Source organism: Colletotrichum phormii (assembly GCF_030913505.1).
Source record: "Colletotrichum phormii strain CBS 102054 chromosome Unknown BDP81scaffold_22, whole genome shotgun sequence".
In the NCBI taxonomy this organism is placed as follows: domain Eukaryota; kingdom Fungi; phylum Ascomycota; class Sordariomycetes; order Glomerellales; family Glomerellaceae; genus Colletotrichum; species Colletotrichum phormii.
Window position 1 is genome coordinate 584,957 of NW_026851464.1, and position 21,241 is coordinate 606,197.

At 53.1% G+C, this 21,241-nt stretch overlaps 8 protein-coding genes across 8 annotated transcripts; 2 read left to right on the forward strand and 6 right to left on the reverse strand.

Moving 5' to 3' along the window:
- The first annotated feature begins 494 nt into the window (after positions 1-494).
- On the forward strand, positions 495-3,781 carry BDP81DRAFT_436881 (dihydrouridine synthase). Its single transcript, XM_060591176.1, has 3 exons — positions 495-1,202; positions 1,259-3,169; positions 3,255-3,781. The coding sequence occupies exons 1-3, from the start codon at positions 895-897 to the stop codon at positions 3,334-3,336; spliced, it is 2,301 nt and encodes a 766-aa protein (XP_060440972.1). The 5' UTR covers positions 495-894; the 3' UTR covers positions 3,337-3,781.
- Positions 3,782-4,057: 276 nt separating this feature from the next.
- Positions 4,058-4,526, reverse strand: BDP81DRAFT_398176 (uncharacterized protein; the record flags this gene model as incomplete). The annotated part of the gene is made up of 2 exons (XM_060588416.1): positions 4,058-4,364; positions 4,462-4,526. The coding sequence occupies 2 exons, from the start codon at positions 4,524-4,526 to the stop codon at positions 4,058-4,060; spliced, it is 372 nt and encodes a 123-aa protein (XP_060440973.1).
- A 2,727-nt stretch (positions 4,527-7,253) lies between these two features.
- On the reverse strand, positions 7,254-7,752 carry BDP81DRAFT_398177 (uncharacterized protein; the record flags this gene model as incomplete). The annotated part of the gene is made up of 3 exons (XM_060588417.1): positions 7,254-7,376; positions 7,499-7,634; positions 7,712-7,752. 3 exons carry the CDS (start codon positions 7,750-7,752, stop codon positions 7,254-7,256), a joined length of 300 nt encoding a protein of 99 aa, XP_060440974.1.
- Positions 7,753-9,093: 1,341 nt separating this feature from the next.
- On the forward strand, positions 9,094-9,387 carry BDP81DRAFT_436883 (uncharacterized protein; the record flags this gene model as incomplete). The annotated part of the gene is made up of 1 exon (XM_060591177.1): positions 9,094-9,387. The coding sequence occupies one exon, from the start codon at positions 9,094-9,096 to the stop codon at positions 9,385-9,387; it is 294 nt and encodes a 97-aa protein (XP_060440975.1).
- A 928-nt stretch (positions 9,388-10,315) lies between these two features.
- BDP81DRAFT_409677 (B-cell receptor-associated protein 31-like-domain-containing protein) lies at positions 10,316-12,026 on the reverse strand. The gene is made up of 4 exons (XM_060589088.1): positions 11,528-12,026; positions 11,339-11,424; positions 11,103-11,252; positions 10,316-10,987 (listed from the first exon to the last, which is right to left on the reverse strand). The coding sequence occupies exons 1-4, from the start codon at positions 11,546-11,548 to the stop codon at positions 10,612-10,614; spliced, it is 633 nt and encodes a 210-aa protein (XP_060440976.1). The 5' UTR covers positions 11,549-12,026; the 3' UTR covers positions 10,316-10,611.
- An 818-nt stretch (positions 12,027-12,844) lies between these two features.
- On the reverse strand, positions 12,845-14,304 carry BDP81DRAFT_500314 (Peroxin 13, N-terminal region-domain-containing protein; the record flags this gene model as incomplete). The annotated part of the gene is made up of 3 exons (XM_060595506.1): positions 14,198-14,304; positions 13,632-14,129; positions 12,845-13,581 (listed from the first exon to the last, which is right to left on the reverse strand). Exons 1-3 carry the CDS (start codon positions 14,253-14,255, stop codon positions 12,845-12,847), a joined length of 1,293 nt encoding a protein of 430 aa, XP_060440977.1. The 5' UTR covers positions 14,256-14,304.
- A 1,055-nt stretch (positions 14,305-15,359) lies between these two features.
- BDP81DRAFT_382243 (NmrA-like family protein) lies at positions 15,360-16,785 on the reverse strand (the record flags this gene model as incomplete). The annotated part of the gene is made up of 4 exons (XM_060586905.1): positions 16,627-16,785; positions 16,324-16,569; positions 16,039-16,228; positions 15,360-15,946 (listed from the first exon to the last, which is right to left on the reverse strand). The coding sequence occupies exons 2-4, from the start codon at positions 16,498-16,500 to the stop codon at positions 15,360-15,362; spliced, it is 954 nt and encodes a 317-aa protein (XP_060440978.1). The 5' UTR covers positions 16,501-16,569; positions 16,627-16,785.
- Positions 16,786-18,601: 1,816 nt separating this feature from the next.
- Positions 18,602-20,189, reverse strand: BDP81DRAFT_328891 (putative TOS1-like glycosyl hydrolase-domain-containing protein; the record flags this gene model as incomplete). Its single annotated transcript, XM_060585259.1, has 4 exons — positions 18,602-19,065; positions 19,119-19,291; positions 19,352-19,887; positions 19,950-20,189. The coding sequence occupies 4 exons, from the start codon at positions 20,187-20,189 to the stop codon at positions 18,602-18,604; spliced, it is 1,413 nt and encodes a 470-aa protein (XP_060440979.1).
- Between the last annotated feature and the right edge of the window lie 1,052 nt (positions 20,190-21,241).

A 21,241-nucleotide genomic window follows, 5' to 3' on the forward strand; every position in this document is an offset into this window, starting at 1 on the left:
AGAGGGCATGCATCGGTTGCGGCCCTTGGGAACTGGTGGACGATGGTTGAGGAGAACTCTCGATTGGCCAGCCTGTCTTGAACGGTTGCACCGCGAGCTAGAGATACTGCGTACATCCAGTACATTTACGAATGTTCATCGATGAAGGCATCGACTAGCGGGGTTTGTCATCTTTATACATTAAGGTAGTTAAGGTGTGGAACTAGGATTCGATTTTGCACGCTTGGCCCCTCCAATTACCTGGTGAGATTTCGCCGTGACATTCATTTGCCAGTGTTGTAAGGACATTTCACATGTATGTTATGTGTGAACAGGAGACCTCAGCTACCTTAAGCAGCGTGAGGCGAGATGACGCTGAATGCAAGGCACCCTGAGTGTAGTGTAACGGAGTGAGTGCACCGCGCTTGCATCGCGCGCGGGATGTGCCCCTCCATGAAGCGGCCCCACTTACTTACGCCTTGCTTGAGCTCAGCCTGTGACATCAACTTTTTCCCTTCAAGCCGTAACCTCGAGAAAGACAAGCTGCGGGACAGACGAACATTCGAATCCATTATCAATTGCTTTGCACGGCGTATTGAACTAGCTTAGTACGGCTCTTACCTATTGAATTGACCTACCTGCCTCTTCCTGCGGCTGGGTGCGACTTCTCCAGCTCAAGTGGACAGCGGAAAGTAGGTAAAAATTTACCTCTACTGCCCTTTTTCGTCCTCTGTCTCTACCCTCCTCTCACAACCTCACTCGGGACTTTCTTCACTTTGAACCGACCCACATCGTCTCCTTCCCAACCACATCCTTGGCTCATCCTTTTATCTGACTTTCTCTTGCGGAAAGTCCCAATTGCGACGCCTTCTCCATCCATTTAGCACTCAACCAAAAGGAAACTGGAGGCAAAAAATGGAGAACCAGGCACCCCAGATCGACGAGTCTGAGCAACGCGCAGCGAAGCGTCTTAAGGTGGACGATTCCGCGCAGCAGACTGAGGAGGTTGCGAAGCCCGCTGAGGCTCAGGCTGCCGAGGAACGTGTTGCAGTCGATGAGGCTACCAAGCGCGTGGAGCCTGTCCCTGCCGCTGGCAACGGCGAGAAGGCTGATGTCTCGATGAGCGAGGCACCTGCTGTCGAAAAGCCGGCCGACGGGGAGTCTGCACAGCCGAAGCAAGATGCCAGAGACGTAAGGAAGGGCCAGGCCCCCATCAAGGCTGAGTGAGTTTGCCTCGGGACGTGCAACAGACTCATGAGAGATTGACGTGTGAGTTTAGGTTTCTCATTCACAAGGAGGGTCAAGTGAAGGAGCAAGACGAGGTCGTCGACGATGATGCTGCCGAAGGTCGTGACCAGGGCGACGCTCGCGATAGCCGCGATGCTCGTGATAGCCGTGACGGCCGTGACAAGCGCGACAAGAAGAAGCGGGAAAAGGGCCAGAACAAGGAGCGCAGCTTCGGTCACTTTGACGACGCCCTCCGCCTCTGCAACACCCGCGCCTACGCCCCCGAGTTCTCCCCGCGCGAGTGCAAGTTTGGAGAGAGATGCAACATGCTTCACGATCTGCGCAAGTATCTCAAGGAGGGCCGCCGCGAGGACCTCGAGACCTTTGAGGGCAAGTGTCCCGTTTTCGAGCAGTTCGGGGTCTGCTCTTCCGGCTGGAAGTGCCGCTTCGTCAAGAGCCACATGAAGGAGATTGACCACGAGGACGGCCGCAAGGAGCTTGTCCTCGTCGAGGAGCCCAAGGAGGCCAAGAAGACGAGCGGCGAGGCGCCTGAGACTGGTCGCGAAGATCTCCGTTCCGGTGTCTACAACAACACCGAGAACCAGCTCAAGATCGACCTCAGCCGCAAGCGCATCGACTTCACGGAGACCGATAAGTACATCTCCTGGATGAACAAGGAGGCGAAGCTGGGCGATGCTTTCCACCAGCGCCGCAAGGACCAAGTGATTAGCACCCAGGAGGACCTGCGCGCGCAGTTCGTCGACCCGCCGTTGAAGCCGTCCGAGAAGCGCAAGCTGTACTTTGGCAAGGAGACGCCGGCCCTTGCGCCTCTGACCACCCAGGGCAACCTGCCCTTCCGTCGTCTCGCCGTCGAGCTCGGCGCTCAGCTCACCTACTCCGAGATGGCCCTCGGCATGCCCTTGGTCCAAGGAGTCAAGAATGACTGGGCGCTGATGAAGGCCCACGAGACCGAGATCAGCCCGCCCCGTGTCAACCCGGACAGCAACATCGTCCAGGGCTACGGCAACGCGCGCGATCTCAAGTTCGGTGCCCAGATCTCTGGTAGCCAGGCCTGGCACTGCGTCAAGTCGGCCGACCTCCTCAACCGCTACGTGCCCCACCTGCGCCTCATCGACCTCAATTGCGGCTGCCCCATCGACATGGTCTTCAAGTCCGGCGGCGGCTCCGCGCTGCTCGAGGCTCATGGCAAGCTCGAGCGCATGGTCCGCGGCATGAACACCGTGTCCGGCGAGATCCCCATCACGGTCAAGCTCCGCACCGGCGTCAGGCAGAACCGCCCGACGGCAACGACCATCCTCGGCAAGCTCGCCTTCGGCTCCCGCGAGAACCGCGACCGGCTCGGCGCCCCCGGCTGCGCGGCCATCACCCTCCACGGCCGTAGCAGGGAGCAGCGGTACACCAAGAAGGCCGACTGGGGCTACATTGCCGAGTGCGCCGCCATGATCAAGGCCTACAACGAGCAAAAGGACGACATCACCGACACGGTCCGCGAGGCCGACGAGTCCACCCTCCCCAACGCAAAGGACGGCCGCATGTTCTTCCTCGGCAACGGCGACTGCTACTCCCACGTAGAGTACTACGAGCACATTGAAAAGGCCAAAGTCGACACCCTCATGATTGGCCGCGGCGCCCTCGTCAAGCCCTGGCTCTTTGAGGAGATTGAAAAGGGCCAGTACCTCGACAAGTCGGCGACGGAGCGCCTCACGTACGTGGAGAAGTTCTGCCGCTACGGTATGGAGGCCTGGGGCACCGACGAGCTGGGCATCGGCTTCACGCGCCGGTTCCTGCTCGAGTGGCTCAGCTTCTCGCACCGCTACGTGCCCCTCGGCCTGCTGGAGCACCTGCCGCCCGATCTGAATGATCGCCCGCCGGCGTACCGCGGCCGCGACGACCTGGAGACGCTGCTTGCTAGTAAGAACTACAAGGACTGGATCAAGATTAGGTACGTGACGATTGATTTCCTTTGCACTTTGGCATTATCGCTGTATGTCTTTCCGAGAAGATTGTTTTGCTAACTCATCCAACAGCGAGATGTTCCTCGGTCCCGCCCACCCCAACTTTACGTTCCAGCCCAAGCACAAGTCCCATGCCTATGAGGCTGAGGGCTAAGGTTTGAGTTTTAATGAACGACGTCGAAGCGAGCATGAAGTCTTTCCATGGGCCAGACTAGGAGGCCTGCGGGAAAGAAACTGAGGTGGGAGAGGATATCTTTCTTGCTATCTGGAGATGCAGCGCGGAGATATCGCTTTCAGATGTGGTTGAATCCTCAATGAGACTCGAAGTTTGAGGAAACATAAGATACAGCTGGAAGTGAGACAGAGAAGAAAGTCAAAAGTTTTTGTTGCAATCATTTATTTGGGAGAGGGGAAGCCGTTGATGATTCTGGTATCTGCTGGCACTGTGAACCTAGTGACATCTCCCAATGATCTGGCCCCCCTTGCCGTTGGATCAACTCAAACGAAGCGTGTAGCATCGCCAGGAGCTGCTACCCCATGGCTTTCCTGTCCAGCCCAAGTTGCCTCTTTGTTACAACCCCCGCCACCGTGAAAGCAAAGACAAAACCAGAATGCCTCGCATTCTCCGTTGTTCCTGTCCTCCCGTGATCTCATGGAAACCCTTTCTCCTCTCCGCACCAGTACAATTCCTCCACCGTGCTGGGACACCCAGGGCAACAAACGACTTTACGAGCCCACCCTAGCTTCTTCTTTTTCTTCTTCTTCTTCTTCTTCTTCTTCTTCTCAGCCAATTCCTGCCCCCCTCAAATATGTACGAGGTTTCGGAAGCGGCGTCGGTCAACTAAATGACCATCCAGGTGTCGCTGAGAGAAATTCTAGACAGACGCAGCATCACTCGAGATGGGGCCACGGGTAACGACGGGCATGCCGTTCATCTCGGGGACCTTGGGAAGGACCAGACTCTCCTCTCGGTCGGGGACCATCACGGTAGGCACCTGATCGGTGACAGCGGTGACGGTGATGACGGCTGTGGTGGTGTAGTCGCCGCCTTTGGTCGAAGTGTTGTTGAAGACTTCGTTATTGTTCACCTTGGGCGTGTGAGCGAGGGCGACCATGACGAGGATGCCGAAGACGGTCATGGTGGCGATCATGAGGCCTATGGTGACGTTTCGGAAGCGGCCTCTGTTGAGATTTTTGGTTAAAAGTTAGTATTTGTTCTTTTTTGTCTATTGGGTCTGAGATGTTTTTTTTTTCTTTCTCTTTTTGTGAGGAGACGTACGGGTGGTGCAGGCGGATGCGACGAGGTCTAGTAGGTGTGGTCTCGGCTGCTTGATTCTGTTCCATTGTGTGGTATGCAGTCGGCTTCGAGAGGGAGTTTTTTTCGTTTGTAAAGTTGGGATTCCTTTTAAAGCTGCTTGATGAAGCAAAGTCGAAATGGGCCTCTGAAATCGAAGGAGGTGGCAGCGCGGGCTCCGTTTGAATTCTTGGTCCTTCTTATGCGGTGTATGTTCTGGGAAGGCACGAGGGTGATGAAAAGGATAAGTTAAGTCCGGAATTGGGTGGCCGTGAGCCTGGTGAAGTTTGGCTGGCTTGGGAAGGAGACAATATCACCCAGCTCTTGCTTCCCGATGTGTACCTTCCGGCGGACGAGTTATCGATATTACTTTCCTAATCTAAGGGACTTGGTATTGAAGGTCTCTAGCTCTTTTCTAACGATAACAGCCTGATCTGTTATTCGTATGAGTCCTTCCTTACCTTTGCTATGACTCTAGCTTCACTTCACTTTCAATATGAAAGAAAGCTTGATGCTTCAACGTCTGGGTAACTTCCTCTTTTCAATAAGCCCTTGGAAATTATTCGAAGGGTTTTTTGGAATATCTTCTCTTACCTCTTAGAGCTTACTTCCTATTATAGATGTTTTGTACATCTAAGCAAATTATTTTGATTTTTGAAGAAGATGGTAATTCAGGACCCTACGGACATATTCTATCGTGAAGACATGACTATAAACCAAACAAATACATGACTATAAACACATACTGCCAAGGACAACAGTGGAAGTCTAAAGCTTGATGTACTTAACTATATCACATCGACTTGGATCTTCCTCCTTACATGTGGTGTCAGGCCCCACAGAGTTGGGAAAGTTAAATCTACGCAGCGACTCTGGTTCCATGCGTATAAAGACCTTTTGGGCAACCTTTCTGGTCCGTGTATATATATAAGTGGATTCTGCTTGTCTCGAAGTAACCGCCTACTAACGCAGACATCTACTGCTTCAACACTGCATGTAATCTCCAAGATGACAGACGACGCGCCTCCTAGGCTACCCTGCCCCCTAGGTTTTTTTCTGGGCCATTTGCAACGCCTCTTTCAATCCACGTACACCCCCGTTATTCTCGAGGAGACCGAAGAAAACTCACGTGACGATAGTTATCAAGGGAGCGAGTCTTCGATAGTTGAAGACTACGGCGAATCTACCCCCGATCATCTTGTAAGTAGCGTCACTGTCGATGACGGGGATTCCCAAGACCCAGAAAATAGTGTGGGTGAAGAAGAGGCCGTTTGTGACCATACGGGAGTCCCGGATAACCCGAAAATTTCATCTTGGCGACTCGGTGATGTCAACACCCGCCACTCGAGTGCAGCTACATCTCGTAACCCAACGAGAAGAGAGATATTGCGCGCAAATAACACATCGGGACCATTCTGCAGACCTTGCAAAGATAATAGCAAGCGTTCTAGTCAGAAGTATAGAGCGGGAATCTCACCATTATACTGCTCAAGTTGCCGTCGAGACCATCCATCTTCCCTCTTCCCTCTTTTCAGCAAAGCAACGACTCGAGGAGCCCAACAAAGAATCTGCATAGGTCGAGAGGGACACATCAGACTCTGCGAGCATAGGACATTTGGCTGGGACGAGTTTGTGCATATTTCTTCGACAACCAATGCGGACACGAGCATCACATGCAACCATCCAGACCATCTAGGAAGTTCGAACAGTCCAGCCGTAATAGGGACACCCAATGAAGTCAAGGCAACATTCGAGCATGAAAATAACTACGCGTCCTGGGCCAGTGTCATTGGTCTCGACAAGAGGGCCCACGTAAAGATTTCCGCATTCAAGCTAAGAGAACAACCGGGGTCCTTGTTACTTGCCAGCGATCTTCGGCAAGTCCTAGAGGCGCAGCGGAGGCAGGCACCCTGCCTATGGTTACCAGAGGAAGGTCCTCGTCAAATCGATGCCATGGCATGCTTCAAGCCGTTTCGTTGCATCTGCGTAGTCGACGAGAATAAGAGGGGTAGAATCCAGAATGAGTGTGTTGCTGGCCCGTTCAGCTGGAACCCGTTTGCAAACGAGTGCCCTCGTAAGTTCTCCCATTAGGTCAAGATAGAGAGGTGACTACGAGTACTTATTGCAGATTATCATAGAGAGTGTCGTTGGTCAGGAGACAGCACAGCATACATACATACATACCGAGTTCTCGCGCTGTACCAAACACGATGGCTGCATCATCTTATCCCACAGGCGCAAGATAGAGCTACGCTCGTCTAATGCCAGGGCGTTGGAGCCTTACGATTCGCAATGGTACCAGGCTTTGGACCCCGCGTCTCACAATCTAGTCGAAGATATTGAGTTCAAGGATGTAACGTGGTGCGAAGACGCGAGGTGTCGGAATTTCCACAGATTTCGGGACCATGCCAGCGTGGGCACATCGACAAAATGAAAAAAAACTGGCTCCACAGGTTCTTGGGATCATGTACAAGATACTCTAATAAGTCAAATCACTGAGGTGTCACTCCTCTCTCTAGCATTCATCATGTTACCTGCCAAGCAGCAGAATTCAGATGAGCTGTGTGGGCCATTCATCAGGACCTCTGGAGATATCTTATAGACCGTCACTTATTCGGTCTTCCCATACTATGAGTAGGGCATCTCGAGCATTGCTTCGAATTGTCTTCTTCTCAACCTATCTTGACCACACTCAATCCACGAAGAAAGCCCTCTGGAGAACCAAACTTCCCCCGGTCCTCTTATTCATATGAGAATAGCTACACGACACGACGAGATCAAGCCGGGCACCCACCGCCGTTGTAAGGAGTGCAAACAGCCCTGAACCTCTCATCCGGCTGGTTGATGCCCTGGAACGTGTCTCGGCACTGCTGCTCGGTCCACTGGATTCCCGTCTTGCACTATCCGTTGCCATACGTGGTTAGCATTGTCCATCATTGGCCAGCGCGAGAGCCGGAAGAAGGCGGGATTTGCTTGATGTGTGTTGTGTGGATGTGGAAGATTGCAACAGATGATCACTTACAACATTGTAGTTCCCGGCCGAGTTGTAGCAAATTGTCCCGCCGACGGCATCACAGAGTCTGATTGCCGCAATGACGGCGTTTCCGTTGTTGGCCATTTGGCAGTGGCACGAGAACTGGCTTTCTGCGAGCGGCACCCTGGGTTTTACGTCGTTAGTTTTCATCATTGATGGTTGTGATGTATGAAAAGATCATCGGAGGGAGATGTTGGTTACCAGGCTGCAACGGAAATGAGGCTGATGACGTTGAACTTCATCTTGACTGTGAGGAGAGTTGGATTTTGGATGATTTGAGTGAAGATCTGGTGAGAGAAAGATTGACTGGATAAGTGAGGATGATTGATTGTCTATGAGATGGCTGTTCATCCAGGAAGGGGCATCATCAAGCATCTTATATAAGTCATTAGCTATAGTATCTCTTCACCCCTTCTCCTCTTTGGCATCAACTTTCCTCCTCTCATCAAGGCATGATGAACTACCCAGATTCCAAGACTCTCAGAATCATGATTCCAATAACAGAATGCTTGGCCTCGTAAGTCCGACTCTCCGTCACCCAGGGCCGCAATAGGGCGGCCGCTTCCCTTTCGAGCCCTCAACACCAGCAACATGATTCACGATACTTTCAAGCGCCATGCCTTTCATCCCACGCGATTCCGAAATCCACTATACAACGACTCTTATCTTTACTCCGTACGAAGAGATTGTAAAGCCAGAAGCGGGGACAAGTTTCCCGAAATCCCCATTATCCCCATTGATCTGCATAGACTGGGGTCCTATAAGAGGCCATGATCAACCGTGGCGCAATCAAAGTCAACAAAAGTCACCTGTAGTCTTTCCTTTTCTTTAATCAATTATAGTATCAAACTAGTGGACAACTCCTCGGTTCTTTCCCATCGTGCCATTCAACCGCACCTTATAACCTTAATTAGACCCAACTTATCAACCCCATTTGTAAAGGGTGATATTCACCCAAAACTCCATCGCCAAGAGCGTCTAGCAAGCGACAACTCCAGAGTTGACCAGGAACCTGTGTTAGGCACAACTCGACAAAAGCTAATGTCGAGTCGGACTTTACGGAAAGTTTATGACAAGTCAAGTGTCTGTAGATTGGACTACACGAGCGATTGCCGAAATAGGAAAGTTCCAACCTACCACGGTTCGTGTAAGTCGGGGTAAAAGCAGCCAATATACCCGAGGTGTTTCAACTTACACCGCCGTGAATGCCTCATGAGCCCATGATCTATTTCCCAAGCAACTGGACAAGCTCATCTCAATTCGCAACTCTCCCACTGGCACCGTCTGAACACGAGTTCGTGAGCCTGTTCATCGGATCACTGCCAAGTTGCCAAGTCCTCATTGTTGAAGTTACGCATACGATGTTCGTCAGGAAGGATTTGAAGGAATTCGGATTCCGAACAGGAACCTGATCCGTGTCTAACTTCGAGGTGTATTAATACAAGAGGTTGTTCATCACCATCAATACAACTCTTCACCAAGATCCCTCCATCATCCAGCTCACTTCTCCTACCACATTCCAGGCAACCCATACACTTCTCCCTACTCCCCTTCCTCAAAATCTTCAAATCCTCATCTCAACCATGCAGTTCAACATCAACACCGTGACCCTCCTCGCCGCCCTCCTCCCCCTGGCCTCCGCCGTCCCCTCGGAAGTAACCGACAACAGCCTCGCAAAGAGACAGAGACAGTACCAGTGCGAGACCTCAAACAAACTCGGCGCCTGCAACAACGCTGTTGGATCTCTGAGCAGTCGGCAGAAAAGGTGGATCTGGAAGGCGGTATGGGCACTTACAAACGACCCCTTACATACCATTTCTGAGAGGCCGTGGGCTCTGCCCACAACCTCCTCCTTCCACCTCAGGACGCAGCAATAATAGACCATTATTGACACTTCGTTCCAACCGTACGGTTGCCCTGCTGACGTGTATACCAACAAACGCCATTGCCAAGCTGAGAGGTCACGAGGCCAGAGGCTGCGATGTCTGGTGTAAGTCCCTTCTTCTCCAACCCCCCCCTGGAAGAAAAATACATGACTGACAAAAGGGGGTGGAATAGCATGCATCGGTGCCTTTGCGGCCGTGATCCCGGCTTGTGGAGCTGCTGTTGATGAGCTCTTCCTGAGTATGTTACTTCTATGAATTCCTAAAAAAAAGTGGTATGGGGGAACATGGCTGACTTGATGTAGACCTTCTCGCCGATGTGGCTTGCATCGGAGCCGTGGCCAACTTCCAAGGCCCTTGCAAGGGATGTGAGCCTTTCTAGGCTTCGTCGATGAGCGAGCGGCTTTCCACGGATCTTCCCTAGGATGGAACGCCGGCCTCTCAGACAGCCATAGCAATCAGCTCGTCTTTCTGGCTTACGACGACAGTCGATACCCGGATGTGATTTCTTTGTGTTTGGTGCGGAACTTGAAGATATATAGCAGACTGCTCCCCTTGAGAGTGTAGAAGCAACCCGCAATTGCTTCCATTGCGTCGCGGGAGATACCTATAGGGCTGGCAGTGGTCGGAGTGGCTGCGACGTTTGAATGCCTCACGGCATCCTTCATGTTCAATGGAAATAAGGTCATTTATCGAATAGCGTTCCGTGCCAACCTCCGCCGATCTATGTTGATACTGCTGTGAATACCGAAACGATGAGAGCGCCCACCCAGCTTGAGATAACGCTTCAGGAACACGGGGGTAACATGATAAAGTGAAATCGACATGTGCAATTCGTACTCTCAACCGGGTCATCATTTCACCCTCAGGATCGTGAAATCGTCTCATGCCTCCGAAATCGACGTGCCGGGATACCAGTCAGATCTAGCAAGCTGGGGCAAATCAAATTCCCTACCTACTCGGCTCAAGGCCTTTGGGAGAGTAAATGAGTCTAGGAGCATACGGAATGAGATGTGTCAAAAGGAGAAGCTTTATTATAGCTATAGCTTAACGCCATCCAGGCTTCCTACGTACGCCTCTACACCAGTGAAACGGGCCATCGACCCGGAGCTATTCTGTCGCTCGTCCACCAACCCCTTTTTGTGCCGCCGTCAGGCGGCGCTTTCGTTCGTGCAAGCACATTTCATTGAATCGAATATCTGTATCCATTTTGCTGATTTACTGCGCCTTCTTGTCACCCTTGGGCTGAGTGGTGGCGTACTGGTCAGAGAGCTCGTCGTAGCTCTTGTGGAGACCGGCGCTCTGCTTCTTGAGTGTCTCGAGATCGCGGTTCTTCTCCTCGAGCTGCTTGCGGAGCTTAGCGAGCTCACCAGCATCACCGGCAACGGCGAGCTTCTCGCTCTCCTTGGCGCTGCCCTTGGTGCCCTCGTAGCCGCGGACCTTGTCCTCCAGACGCATCACCTCGAGGATCATAACATAGGTGCGGTTGAGGATGAGGGAGAGGAAGAGGGTGAAGCCGCAAAGGTACATGTTGCGCTGGGAGTAGAACTTGCGGGCTTGCACCTCAAGGCGCTCGTGGCCCATGACGGCAGCACTGTACGACAACTTTGTTAGCATTGTGTACAGTAGGGGGTTTGTAGTGTCTGGTGCTGGTGCTGGATCAAGGGAGCGTCTCAGGGGCGCCGTAGATAGGGGCAAGGGAAACATACCCGCTGTTCTGGTTCTCAGTGGCAATCGCCAGCTCGACCTGCACGCGGTAAACGCGGTTGACGCTGTCAATGAACAGAATCAGGATGAAGACAAATGTAATCTTCATCCAATACTGCACTTTTGCAACGATTGGACTCTCGGAGATGAAGCTGTGAAGAGTATGCGTTAGTTACTGGTTCGGTGGTATTGGTGTGATTCGGCAGCAGAGAGGCGGTCGACGAAGGGAGGAACGTACGTGAACAACTTCCGCTTGACGGCGAAGGGAAGGGGCACCAGAAGGAGCATGAAAAGCCCCATCTCCGCCATGAGCAGCATAAACACCTGGGACGCGAAAAGTCAGCACGTTGTCAACGGCTTGACGAGCTATACGTTCCGCCAATATCGAAAGGCGAAAGAAGCTTGAGATCGAGGACAATAGACGTACGAGAGTGTAGTAGAGAGTCATCTTGACTGGTGCGGGGAAAGCTTCAGCTCCCGGAACAGCTAGTTAGGAAAAGAGGATTGTGGTCGTGTGCTCTCCGTAGATACAGGGAGAGATGTGTCGTGCGATGAATACACTCGGAAGCCCAAACTGACTTCTTCGGTGGTGTTGTTGAGAGGTGTCGTTCTTGGCGAGGGGAGATTTTGGTGTCTGGAGCTGTGATTTGTAGAAGCACAATTGACAGGCTGGGCGGAGCTGGCCTTTTGTAGGATGGGTGTGAGGGTGACGATGGGGTCCGGTAATTCTGGTAGGTAAAGGTGGCAGGTACGTGAATAGAAGTACCTTTTACCCTCTTTGACGCCTGCCTGAGCACCTGAAGTGAAGGGGACTCAGTGAGAGGAACCTTACGTAGCCGGGACGGGAGAGGGACCTTGGCGGGAGAACAGGGCTGGGAGCAGCTAGCAAGTGCAGCAAGCAGTGTGCCAGAGCTGCCGTAAAAAAGACGTAAGTCAACAACGTCATCGGTGGCTCGTGCACCCGCCCTCCAAGGGTTTCGGAGGTAGCCACGGAGAGCCACGGGAGAGCTCAGGCACGCAGCTTTTCTATGGTCTTCTTCAGTACCTATGCTGCGGCTTGCGGGCTTTCAGCTAAGCCCGTCGAGTGGCTCTGGTGTCCGCAAATACAAGTATGTACAGAGACAACTTCATCGTCAGCTGTCAACAGATGGGAGTGTGCCTGGCATACCTACGAGTCTGGAGTACAACCCGGAAGAACTGGCTTCTGACGTTTGTCATCCCATGTGACGTCAATCGTGGAAACGTCCAGACATGAAATGATGGGAGTGCAAAAGCGGATAGTCTGACGAACTAACCCGGTCCAGAGCCCGCTCGAGATCTCGCAGATAGAGCCGCAAAGGTGCTGGCTAAGTCACATGTCTTATCTCGTCGCGTTTTGCTGTCCGCAAGATTTCACGATTCTTCTTGCTTCACTATGCAAAGTCACATAAATGGTTTAACAAGGTAGTCAATATTCTGGTCGCTTACACTACCGCTACTCGTGGCTTCGAATTGGGTAATCACACATCAAATTGAGTAGATATCCAAGCGGCCACTCCATCCGCTCCCACTACCAAGGGACGCGATTATGAACCTGAACGCCCAGCTTTTGAGTCCTAACCGGACTGACAAACATCCCAAACGAGTACTGAATCGTACAAAACCTACAAAGAAAAACCCGTCTCTCCGCTCGTCACACCGCTTTATCGTTTTTATCGTTCCTGCCAGGTAGGTCGCCCTTCCTGACGGGTGGTTTGTATGTAGTTTAGTTGTAGAACACGCTCTTCTGGAAGCTCTCGGCCGAGACGTCTCCAATCTTCGTCTTGGTTTCCGGTCCCTTTTCCGGAGCGGCACCGGTGAGCGAGTTGGTTCGGCTGCTATCGCTAGGCGCACCCTTGATGGCGGCGAGAGGCTGGCCAGGTCGCTTGATAACCTCGAGGTAGGTCGACGGCAGGTAGCCCGTACGGCCATCACGAGCACGGCACTTCCACCACTCGCTAGGGTTGCCGATGGGATCACTCTTGGAGAGGACGGCGACGAGGTCACCCTTGCGCACTTCCATATCGACGTCCTTGACGGCGTTGCCGGCCTGAGGAGCATAGTCATACAGCAGCCGGCAGTAGTCAAGCTTGGACGGATCCAAGGGCTGTTGAGCGCCAGCCAAAGCCATGCGGCGACGTTCCTCCTCCTCCGCAGATGCAGCCATGGTGTTAATCATCTTGCGCATCAGGTACGGGAGACCAAAGGCGGCAAGGAGGAAGAAGAAGAGCGGCTTGCGGGAAGCCTTGGGGGGTCCCAGAGGAGCACCGTCGGGGCCGATGGGCGACCGACCTTCGAACTTGGCAAAGGCAGCTGGTGTGAGCGCCGTCGCGTCGGCTGGAGGAGGACGGCCGGTGATCTTAGCGATGAGGGTGCGGATCCAACGCATCAAGGTGAAGATACCGAGTATCGAGCCCAAGGTATCCCTAAGGTTGCTGAATTGCTCTGCTACTGACACCATCGCTGTGATTTTGTTAGTCATGCTTGGCCATCATGTGAAGCAGTTGACATACCGAAAAAGCTTGAGTGCGTGGCCATGTATGTGCTCTCCAACATCTGGGCAAAGCCTCCAAAGGCACCAACGACACCCTCCAACATCTGGAATGTCGTCTGAGTACTGTTGTTGAACCGGTTGGTCAGGCTGTTCGGATCGTTTGGTCCTCCCATGCCTCCCATCCCCATACCGCTGCCGTACATGCCTCCTCCGTACATGCCACCGCCCATCCCCATACCGCCGCCGTACATGCCACCACCGTACATGCCGCCGCCGTAGCCACCGTAGGAACCCATCCTTGAGTATGGGCTGCTGTAAGGAGAAGAGTAGGCACCGCCGCCGTATGAGCCGTAGGGACTGGCGGCCGCACCTAAGCCTGCTCTGCTATAAGCGGCAGCGTTCTGGTCAACCGTGGAGGCGAGGGAGGCAGGTCGTTCGGGAACGGCGGGCGGGATACCACCGGAGAGGGATGTGGCCGGTGTCGGGGTCGCGATAGATGCGGCGGACATGGGTGAGACTGGACTGGTCGTTAGCAAATCTCAACGTCTGGCGACGGTCATGGACCATTTGTGGTGTTCAACGCACTTGAGGCAGCTGTTGTTGGAGCACCGGCCCTTTCCCAGGGCTTTGGAGGGGAAGCCATAATTACTTTTCCCGCGAGGAAGAAGTTTTCCTTGGATACTGTGTGGTGGTGGTCGCTCGCTCGGCGTTATCTCGCAATCCGCCTATCGGGAGCGCAGCCGGTGGCGATTTTCTCGAGTCGTGTTGGTTTGTCGGTTACTGCAGGCAGGGCTCCGGATATGCGCGACGGAGGCTGGCGTTTACCGGCCAAGTCCTCGGACTGGATTGACAATCAACCTCAATCGGCGATGTAATGGAAATGAGGATTCGAACGACGTGCAGCGACGTGTTGGAGAGAGGAGAGGGGAAGATAGAGTCGGGGACGGCCCACGGGTAAGAGAAAGCTGGAGGGTCGCTGGGATGGCGGAAACAAGTTGGACTCGCAGCGCAATGCACTTGAGTAATGGGGGCCGCGGCGGACGGGGGACGGGTACGCAGTCACAGTGCTGAGTGCAGAGCGGCGGGCAAGTGACCCCGGAGGCTCGTGCTTGGCGGTTGGCAATGAGGTGGTGGAGTGAGCCTGTGAGATGAGGAGAGGAGAGGAAACTGGAGACTTTGGTCTTTGGGGAGAGTCAGCGGTTGGAGGCGCAGAATGTCAAAAAATGGGGTCGGGGACGGGCGGGTCCCGCTCCATCTGCGTCCAGTGGCTTCTTGCCTCGGTATCTTTCACGTTAAGTTCCGACCTGGGCGGCCCAGCCCTCGCAACCTTTCGTCCTTCGCCGCCGCCGTGCCGCAGACACGTCCTTGGGCCGAGGTATCTTGCATCCTGGGGGAATTTGTCTTCCCTCCCGTCGCCATTTCGCATTAGCTTTACCGTTTACGACTCTTGGAATCTGGGGTTTCCCTGGTTGTTGGGGAACGAACTTCACGCTTTGCTGGGTTTGATGATCGACGAATCGAGCTGCAGAGCGGTTGCATTACATTACTAGCACTGACAGGCCAACTCATAACGAACCAAGTTGATCCGCGCTTCAACTCTTGCAACAAGACATGCCCTTCTACATTATCTCAGATTTATAAACCCAGGATGACACTCGGATCTGTAGTCACTCAATAACATACTGACATGAATTCATCCCAACAATTTTGTTCATTGTAAGCTAACAAGCCTTGAACATAGATGAGCCTACGCCAGTCCAGAAAAGGCCTTGGCATTCTTCACATGCTCCTCCCACGTAGTCAACTTATCCTCGACAATCGCATGCGACTCCTCGAGCTTCTCCCCACCATAGTACCCAAACTCGTTAAGCAGCCTCATGTTCTGCAACATCTCCTCGGCCACGAAATCCGGCATCCCCTGGCCCTTGAGCGCGCCCTTGAACTGCTCGTGCGTGAGCTCGTTGAACCGCGCCGTCTTGCCGGCCTCGGGATACACCTTCTTGAACGTCTCGACCGCCTCGCCCGCCGTCATGTAGCTCGTCGCCGCGTACACCCGCTTGCCGAGAACCTTTTCGCGGTGCAGCACGATGCCCTTTACAAACTTGCCCATGTCGGCCGCCGCGTCAAAGAGGGGGATGGGCGCGCTGGCCGGCACGGGGAGGTTGAGGCCCCAGGCGTTGTCGGGGGGCGTCTGGCGGAACATGCCGCCGGGGAGGTTGGCCATGTAGAAGCCCGGGAGCAAGAAGGTTGCGGGGAGGGAGGTTGTACGGATGTACTCTTCGACGGCGGCCTTGCTGTCAAAGTGGTACACGTCGGGGAGGATGCCCTTGGACACTAAGTTTGCGTGACATGTTAGCCCCCTTGATCTTTCTCCACCAATGTGACAGGCCTCTGTATTTCTCGGGAGTAGGCAGGTAGGCACGTACGCTTGTTGATGTCGAGGAGGGAGCTGAAGATGAAGTGCTCGACACCAGCCTCCAAAGACGCGTCGGCAATGTTCTTGCCTTGCTGGATCTCCAGCTCCTTGTCCAGCTTGTCCCAGTAGTTCGTCACGGCGAACACGGCCGAAGCGCCCTTGACGACCGTAGCCAGCGAAGCCTTATCACCGAGGTCGGCCTATTTGACGCACCAGTAATCGTCAGCATGCCAATTCCCTATGACCATGTCCGGAATCTCCAGATGAGGAAGAAGGGAAAGTAGAGAAGACTTACAGAGACAACCTCGACACCCTTGGCCGCGAGAGCCTTGGACGAGTCCTTGGTGGTATCGCGGGTGACGCCGCGGACCTGCCAGTCCTTGCTGAGCTTGGCGTCGTTGAGGAAGATGTTGACGACGCTGCCGCCCTGAGCGCCCGTGGCGCCAAACACGGTGATGATCTTCTTGAACATTTTCGTGTAAACTTGGGGGTTTCCTGTTGCGATGGTGGTCTGTTTCTTCAGAAGTGTTAGACTAAGAGTCTTCGTCATGAGCATCACGCTGCGAATTCCATTGGGGATTTGCCGAATGCTAAGTACCTTGATAGACGATGCGTATCGTGCGATCGAAGTGCGTCTGTAATAAGAGTCGATGTGTTGTTGTAATTGTAGCTTGATGATCTTCTTCAATAACCAACGTCAACGAAGACAAGCGATCGTCCGGTCTTTATAACAAAATTCAGCTACACGAACCTCTCTGCCCGCCCCCGCAAATGTCTCAGGACGTGGACATGTACATAGCCTGATAGTGGTAGACACACCTCGACATAAGCTACCGGATTAGGCAAAGCTGGGGCGGCGGGAGAGCCCCTCATCATCATGCACCTCCGTCTCGTCCACAGGGTCGTCCCGTACCTACTGAGAGTGGTGGTCGCGCAAGGCTGGTCGCTCCCGCGCGCATGTTCACGCTGGACAATCGGTAGGATTTCTTCCCCCTCTCTATCTTACCATAGTACCGTATGTATGAGTATGTAAGCGGTGAAGCTATTGTGTACCTCATACAGTCAATTCATAATTTACAGAAAGTCTATCATACTAAAGCCCCGCGCAAAATTCACGCCAAAGCTTGGCCTGTCCATATGAGGGAATGCGTATTAGTTACCTTGAGCAACTACAAATCAAACAGCTGGTACGTGTTCCCGCAAGTCGTGCATGCTTACCATGTTTAAAGTTTCGTACTACGAATAATTAAGCGTAGTTTCTGTTTAGGTCTCTACAGGTTACAGCATTCTGTAGTCTGTATGCGTATGGACAAAGGATACTCCGTACATAATTGCTACACTGTCACGACTGTGTAGGTAGGTAGTACAACATGGTGGGGGTGAGATCGATCAAGCCCCCACCCCCAGGCCTCTCGCGCGGGAGCTTACAAAGCTTCGCGGTTCGCCGGGCCCATGAGTCCACATCCACCAAGAATCCGCGAGTCATCCTTTCTCCCAACCGCGAAAAGCCGCGAGGTAGGTAGGTACAGTATAGCGCGCGCCTTGGTTATTCCCCACTCTATCATTGTAATGAAAAGCTTAATCAGTCTTACGAGAACAAGCCAGAAAGGTTTAGAAATTTGACAATTCGCCAAGAACAAGTTTGTAAATTGGCAGCGCGAGTCGCGGCCTAGGCAATACGCTTTCTGCAATACATTTGTCAGGCGCACGGAGGGTTAACCGGTTCAGATGTCCGTTCGTTCGCCGGTTCCGGAGATTCCTGCAACGACCGAGACCACTTCACCTCGCGCATTTACCACCATAGGTATTCGACAACGACTTTTCCAATTGCGAAAAACTTCAGATGTTTGTTCGCACACCCTTCGATCTTGCGCCACAACGACAAGTCAGACACACGCCTGTTTTTGCGAATGTCATCTGCCCTAACAATGTACAACCTGTGGCTTGTGGCGCGAGTGCGCTGTCTTCAGCCGAAAGCCACAGAGCTTGGACTTCTTCATAAGTTGCAAACAGCTGTGACTAGCCCTGTGGCATGTGACTTCCTTCAAGCAAGCTTCCGCGTTCGTTAGCGGGAAGTGGCATGTCTAGTCATCGAGAGTATATCACGAGTCACAACGAGCATGAGTAGAGGCGAAGAAACGCTTGTTTACTTTGAAAACGTTGGTATCAATTGGTACCTTCTCCCTGTTGGAGAAGAAAACTCTCCGGCTGAACTGTCTTGCTAGAGAAAACCAATCCTCTTGCCTCCTTTCCATAAAATCATCAAAAAAAGAGCGCACTTTTCCGGGGCCGGTGGGTATCTTCGTCTTAGACGCCATCTGTCTAATGTCGTTTCGCAATCCCCTTGCCCCCAAAGGCGAAGGTAACTAGTACCCTTGCATGTCGAAAAAAAGAAGTCTCAAATCATCGGATGCCGAAGATCCAATGCAAGGAAAAGAAAGAAAGAAAAAAAATTCTTGCTTGGGCTCAACCCAGCGAGAAGAAAAAGTTGTCGTCAAACCCCCAATCCCATATATGCAAACCATGTACTTGTTGGAATCCCATCCAAGTAGAAATCAAAATCGTGGAAACACTTAAGACGACAGAGCGAACAAGGAGACCTTGTTGCTCTTGCCACCGGTGCTTGCGGTCGAGACGGAGTCGGCAGAGAGCCAGCTCTCCACCTGAGAGCGGGTGATGCCTGAGGCGAAGTCGACGCTGGAGTCCAACATCTTGACTGAGACCTGGCCAGAGTCGCCGTCCAGGACAACGGCGACCTTGACGGGCGCGCCAGTAGGACGGTCGAAGTAGTCGGATGAGCCGCCAGGGACGTTGGAGTGGAAAGTCGACTTGCACTTGGTGTCGCCAGTGGCGAGGACCTCGAGGACGTCAAGCTCACCGCAGGCAGGCCAGCAGGAGCAAGTGTTGTACTGAGCAGTGCGAGGGATGCGAGCGTTGAGGAACCAAAGGGCGGACATGTCGGCGTTGAAACCAGTGGTTCCATCGAGAGGCATGCTCAGCTCAAAGAGCCAGACCGAATCCTCACCCTTGAAGCCGTCTATGATTTGTTAGTGAAATAAAGGGCAGGATGAGTTTCTATAGTTTACTTACGGTACGCAACGGAGCCAGGGCGAGAGTATCCGCAGCCGCCATCATCGCATGACTTGTCGCTGGCAATCAGGAACTCCTGGTTGGACTTGAGGGTGATCGGGTTCAAGACCTCAGGTGAAGCGGCACCACCAGTACCAGCGGCATTCAGGTAGGACAAAGAGTTACCAAAGACGCTGTTTTCGGTCAGTACACTGCGACTCATGTATAAATAATCATCTCAAAGTGATACTTACTTGTCAAACTTGCCAGAGCCCTGGCCACCGTAGTTGCCAAGGAACACGATGCCGTTAGCAATAGCCTTATCAGCGTTGTAGTAACCGACAAGATCGTAGTCACCGCTGACAAAGCCAGAGCTTGAAGCAGCCTTGGAGCTGGCGGCAGCCTTGGAGCTCGAAGCCTGAGAGGCAGGCTGAGGAATAGCAGCAGCGGCAGGGGCCTGAGAGGGAGTGGGAGTTGGGCTGGGCGCAGCAACAACAGGAGCGACAGCTGGAGTCGCAGCGGGTGCCGCTTGGGTAGGGCCGAAGTAGTTGTTGATCCAGGACACAACCTTGCCGTCGATTTCCGCAACGACCCAGTCTTCACCGCGCTTCTCCTCCTTGGGCTCCTCTTTGGGAGACTCGACCGACTTCTTGTGGAGGTGCTGGTGACCATGCCGACCATGCCGACGAGCGTGGACGTGAGAAACGGGAGGGGAGCGCTTGGCCTTGGTAGACAGGCTGTACACAGCAACCTGCTTGAGGTTCATGGGACCACGGAAGACGGGAACAAGCTAGCATGTTGTGAATACTTGTGCGAACGTGAGTGAATCTTCTCAAAAAAAAACAACCTTACCTCCTCGTTGAAAGGGGCCAGAGGGCCAGAGAAAGCGACGTCCTCAAAGGTGCAAGAACCATCGTCACCCATATGGTTGACAGCCTTGTAAGAGCCAGGATGACCGACATTGGAGTACAAGATCTGATCAACAGCACCGCACCACCAGTTACCACCCTCTTCCTTGGCCGTGCCGGAGCACTGCTGGAGGGCCTGGCTAACAGCGGCCGAAGCCAGCATGATGACCGTGTAAGACTTCATGTTGTTCTAGTGTCGTTCTCGAAAAGATGCTCGGAATGAATGTTCAGAAAGTGAAATTTGCTAGGAAATTGGTGAGTTCCTCTGGATATTTGACCGGCCTCGATGAGAATTGCAAGTGGCTGGTAAAAGTGATGTAGGAATGTCCCAGTGGTGTATGGATAAGGCCCAGATTGTTCTTTGACTCGACTTGCGAGGTGTGACTGGGTTTGGTAGGAATGTTGGCGTACTCAGTGAACCCTGTTCAACGGTGTGGCGTGTCTTGTCTCTGAATCAAGGACCGAGTGAGACCAAGGGTTGAGTGCGTGAATAAGGAATGACTTGAGACGATGAGTCTCTTGGAAGGAGAGTCGATGCTATTCGATAGCCGGGAGGTCGAAGTTGTGCTTTAACACTGGATCGTGGGGGAGAAAAAGAGAAGAAGAGAAGACTTGGGATAAGGTGAGTGTGGGAGGACTGAGTTAATAAATCGACGTAAGCAAACGAGGAAGTTGCAAGAAGGCGCATCTTGGGGAACAAGGTTAATGGGTGGATGGAGAAGGATAGGATCCAATCTGGGTGGACTTTAGCCCCGGTGGATACCAACAGATACTGAGGTATCCGTAAGGTGGAGGGCAGAAGGGCACCTAGCAGGTCATAGCAGACGGGCAGGCACGAACAGTAGAGGGCAGTCACAGCAGAAAGGCAGGAGCGGACCTGCTCCTGGGCAGGAACCAACCGGGGGGTCCAGTCGCTCCTTCCCTTGGTTTTTGAAGGTGAATTGGATATTTGCACGCCTCACCGTGGCAAGTGCCTCCTTCCATCCTTCCTCCCTCCCTCCTTCCTTCCTTCTCTGCAGACTGCAAGTGAATTGGATGAGTGGGTGTGCCTTCCTTGGGAGTCTGGGAGAGGAAGGAGTCCAGGAACAGGAAAAAGCCGTTGAATCATTGGGCGAAAAAGGGAAACAGAACAGAATGGACCAATCCGGGCTTGATATTTCATGAAACACTGGCTTGGCTCTCCATGGGGTCGTACCTTGCAGCTATTGGCAGGGGAGGGCCGAGCTAAACCTCAAT

Coding starts and splice junctions, on each gene's coding strand:
- BDP81DRAFT_436881 (XM_060591176.1), top strand. CDS start 895: ATGGAGAACCAGGCACCCCAGATCGACGAGTCTGAGCAACGCGCAGCG. Junction 1,203..1,258: donor CAGGCCCCCATCAAGGCTGA/GTGAGTTTGCCT, acceptor GTGTGAGTTTAG/GTTTCTCATTCACAAGGAGG. Junction 3,170..3,254: donor AAGGACTGGATCAAGATTAG/GTACGTGACGAT, acceptor CTCATCCAACAG/CGAGATGTTCCTCGGTCCCG.
- BDP81DRAFT_409677 (XM_060589088.1), bottom strand. CDS start 11,548: ATGACTCTCTACTACACTCTC. Junction 11,425..11,527: donor TGACTCTCTACTACACTCTC/GTACGTCTATTG, acceptor TTCGCGTCCCAG/GTGTTTATGCTGCTCATGGC. Junction 10,988..11,102: donor ACTGAGAACCAGAACAGCGG/GTATGTTTCCCT, acceptor GTTGTCGTACAG/TGCTGCCGTCATGGGCCACG.